Genomic DNA, 4,324 nt, shown 5'->3' with positions numbered 1-4,324 from the left:
GGGAGAAGAGGTGGACCCTTGAGTGAGAAACCAAAATTTGCCCAATTTCTAAAAAAAAAAAAATTAACAAACACAACCCATGCAGGAAAAAAAAAAAAAAAGCTTTTTTGGGGGTTTTTTTGAGTTTGACCAGGTCAGCCCACAAGAAACACGGAACCTGATCCCACTGCAGAGGTCCCTTTCCTTCTCTGAGCTGTTGGGAGGGGAGCTGGAAGGTGAGACATTTTCACAAGGCTGCTGATGTTCTTGGAGATCAACGTGTGAAGTTGCTGCTGGTTTTGCCACTTGGCATCAAGGAGGGCAAGGCTGTGGGAGTGGCACTGAGCACCAGGGGCAGCTGGCAACTGCTGAGAAAGGCATGTGGAAAACATGACGCCGAGCAAGTGGGGCTAATTAACACTGGTTTCTTAAATTAGAAAGCTTTTAATGGCTAATGGTTAAAAATAACACCTTAATGACAGCTAAAAATAGCTGCTGCCAAGCCCCAGAGTATTCTGACCTCCATTACATTGGGGGGAACTTCCCATGACTGGTGATGTAAATCACATTTCCCTTTTTAAATCCTGTTCTCCCCGGGATGAGGCTGCAAAGCCTCGTGCCTGACCTTGAAAGCCTGCTTGCAAAAGTGCAAGAGGAACCTGGAGCACTCCTCTGGATGGTGGACAACACGTGGATATCATGTGTGGGATGACCAAGTGGAGAGAGGATCATCTTGGGTCGTCTTCATCTGCGGTCATGAACAGGGAAAAATACTGAGGGAATGGGAAACACTGAGCAGGCAGGAGCAGGGATGTGAAAGGTGGTGCTGGAATTAGGGACACAGAAGGCCCAAACTCCATTTCCAGCTTGGTTGCAGATTTCTCGTGCGAGCTGGGAAGGCTCCTCATCATCCTGCTCTGCCCTAGAGCCAAGTCTAGGTCTCCCTGATCCTGGAGGAGGATGACCAGGATAATTTCTCTTATTCATAATGATGTGTCTCACAGGAAACAATCAAGAATATAAAATACTGCCTGATTTCCCTTCATATGTGAACCAAACCCAAACAATCCAGAAGGCAAACATCCATTGAGGACTTCTGGAACAGAAATCAAATATCTCCAGTGCTGCCTTAAGCATTTGCTCACTTTTGTTGTGTTCCTTTGCGCTGTGCTTGGCCATAACCCTGGGCCCTGTCATGTCGAGGCACTCTGTGACAGCTGAGAGAAATCTACAGCCTGCTTTTCCCTGGAAAACGGCAGAGAGACCCCATGGAATCCACCTGGAACAATGACTTTGGATATAAACCCCTCTGTGTTTGTCTCTGTTTGCCAATGAGGCAAATTACTCCAACAACCACATGAACTCAGTTGTTTTTATTCAGGTGTTATGTGAAGAGTATCTGAAAGGCCAGAAAGCCATAACAAGTAAGAAAAATCCTCCCTAAAACCAGGCATGCTAAAGGAAAGGTGGACTTTGGGGTTTCACTTCTTTTCTTTTCTTCTGGGAAATTCTTTGCAAACCCTGTCCAACATCCCATTACTCCCCATCCCATGCCTGCACACAGCAGACACACTTCAAATAAAAGGAACATGTGGAAGTACAAGACCCTCAGCCCGTGGTGTTGTCCTGCCTAGCCCATAAAATCCCTGTGCTTTTCAATTTTTCCCTTTCTTTTGGAACAATGTCCAAGGCAGGTTCTGATTTTGGGGAGGAGACCCTCCCATCTTACAAGAAAGATGAGACACTGGAGAGAGAACATGAAGGGACAGGACAAAGGGGAGTGGATTCAAACTGAGAGTAGGTTTAGATTAAATATGAGGAAGAAATTCCTGGCTGTGAGGGTGGGGAGGTCCTGGCACAGGTTGCCCAGAGAAGCTGTGGTTGGCCCTGGATCCCTGGAAGTGTCCAAAGCCAGGTTGGACGGGGCTTGGAGCAACCTGGGCTAGTGGAAGGTGTCCCTGCCCGTGGCAGGGGATTGGAATGAGAAGATCTTTAAAGGTCCCTTCCAACCTAAACCATTCCATGATTCCATGATCTTGTAGTCAGGCAGAGATTGGTGCATTCTGGGACAACAGTCGGAGACAAACCTCGGCACTCATGCCCATCCCGAGCTCTCCTGTCTCGTTAGTGAAATAATGGGAAGTTAAACCGGTTTCCACTTTGCTCCTTGTGCCTCATTCTCTTGTTCCAAGGGCATTCATCAGTTTGGCCAGATGGTTTTCCTCCCTTTCCCTGCTGAGGCCGAGCCCTGCAAACACTTTCTCCCGCGAACACGAGTTCAGCACATGCGCGGCCTTGGCGGGATCGGAGCCTAAATTCGTTCCTGTTCCTGAATTCCGAGATGGATTTTGATGCAATAGTTATTTTACATATTAAAGTATCAGGTTTCTGCCCACACACATAATGCATGATGTGCAACAGACCTCGCAGAGGCAGCCACTGGAAAAGACCCCTTAATCTGCAATTTATGCAAGAGGAAGAGTTCCTGCTCCTTGTTTTTCAGCTTGAATTTATACCTGACCAAAGGTGTTGCCCCTCAGAAGCTCCACGACGTACATCTGGTTTCACATGCTGTCCCTTCACCCACAACCCAAAATCATAAGCTGAAACTCCACAGACACCAATGAAAATTATTCCCCTTTGAGCTGCTTTATTAAAATACAACCTCAAGAAATACTGGCAAGCCAGGAAAGCGACTTTAATCCAATACTTGTTATCCTCTTCCACAGGTTTTAAATCACTCTCTTTGCTCCCTACTTCGAGCAAATACACCCTTATTGTTTTCCTAGTCCTGCTATGACCTTCTGGGAACGTTTTCGTTGGGTAAAGCAACCTGCAGCTCCCTACTTTATAAATCTCCCTCGTTCCAAGTGTTAACACCGGCTAATTCTCCGCTTCAGAAAGGAAATCGTGTTTGTTTTTTTGAAGGGTCTGCTGGGAAGGGGAATATTTGCATTTAAAATATTTTTTTTCCCATTTCATAAATTGTCCTGAGTTCTCTTCCCAGCGGGCAGCAAGAAGGCTGTTTATATAAGTGGAGAGGGAAGCTCACTTTTCCCGTTGCTTCCACGAAAGTACGATTAACAGCGATAACTATGCTAATTGTTGCACTATAACTGGACCTGGAATGCCGATGTATTTGGGTAATAATTAACTCCTTTTTCCCTCAATTACCTTTTATTAGGAGAGCAGGAGGCGTCAAAGCAAAACAACTGCACATCTTCCAAGAAAAGCCCCGTGTTTTCCGAAGGAACTCAAGCGGAGGCGCCTTGTTAAAGAGGAGTAGGCAAGACAAACATTAACATGGCCAGCTCAGCTTTGGAGTTACTCGGCTTCTCCCTCGGCCTGCTGGGCCTGATCGGGACGTTGATTGCCACCCTGCTGCCCCACTGGTGGCGGACGGCCCACGTGGGCACCAACATCGTCACGGCCGTGTCCTACACCAAGGGGCTGTGGATGGAGTGCGCCTGGCACAGCACCGGCATCTTCCAGTGCCAATCCCACCGCTCCCAGCTGGCGCTGCCGCCCGACCTGCGCGCCGCCCGTGCCATGATGGTGATGTCCTGCTCGCTGTCGGCGCTGGCCTGCGGGATGGCCGTGCTGGGGATGCGCTGCACGCGCTGCGCCGAGGGCACCCGCGTCAAGGCCTCCGGCGCCGTGTCCGGTGGCGCCGTGTTCGTCGTGGCCGGGTTGCTCTGCCTGGTGCCCGTTTCCTGGAGCACCAACGAGGTGGTCACGGATTTCTACAGCCCCGTGCTTCCCAGCGGGTTGAGGTACGAGCCGGGCCAGGCGCTGTACCTGGGCTTCACCTCGGCGGTGCTGACGGTGCTGGGGGGAGCGTTGCTGTGCCGGTGCCGCGGGGATGGGGAGCTTTTCCAGCCCGGCAGCCTCCGGACTGTTCCCTCCTCCAGACCACCGGCTGCCTACAAGGGAAACCATCCCTCTTCCCTGACATCTGCTTCCCACAGCGGATACAGACTCAGTGACTACGTGTGAGTTCCCCGGGAGCGGCCGGCGAGACGCAGCTGCTTTGGGATCTCTGTGCGTGGCACCAGGCAAAGCTGAGAGAACTTTGGATTTACACTTTGAATTCACACTTCGAACTTCCATTTCGAATTTACACTTCGAATTTACACTTTGAATTCATACTTTGAATTTATATTTTGAATTCACACTTTGAATTCACACTTTGAATTTACACTTCGAAATCATACTTTGAATTCATACTTTGAATTTATACTTTAAATTTATACTTTGAATTTATATTTTGAATTTACACTTTGAATTCCTACTTTGAATTTGAATTTATACTTTGAATTTACACTTTGAATTTACACTTTGAATT

General features: G+C 48.5%; 1 protein-coding gene across 1 annotated transcript in view; it reads left to right on the top strand.

The window, feature by feature from the left end:
• Positions 1–3,236: 3,236 nt before the first annotated feature.
• Positions 3,237–4,324, top strand: part of CLDN14 (claudin 14) — a 2,349-nt gene continuing 1,261 nt past the window's right edge. The window contains exon 1 of the mRNA XM_027634885.1: positions 3,237–4,324. This exon is cut by the window's right edge and continues 1,261 nt beyond it. Coding sequence (XP_027490686.1) covers positions 3,283–3,975 — 693 coding nt within the window. The 5' untranslated portion in view covers positions 3,237–3,282 and the 3' untranslated portion in view covers positions 3,976–4,324.

Source organism: Corapipo altera, unplaced genomic scaffold (genome assembly GCF_003945725.1).
Source record: "Corapipo altera isolate COAL_440 unplaced genomic scaffold, ASM394572v1 0, whole genome shotgun sequence".
Lineage (NCBI taxonomy): Eukaryota > Metazoa > Chordata > Aves > Passeriformes > Pipridae > Corapipo > Corapipo altera.
This window is presented reverse-complemented; position numbering and strand designations above follow the sequence as displayed.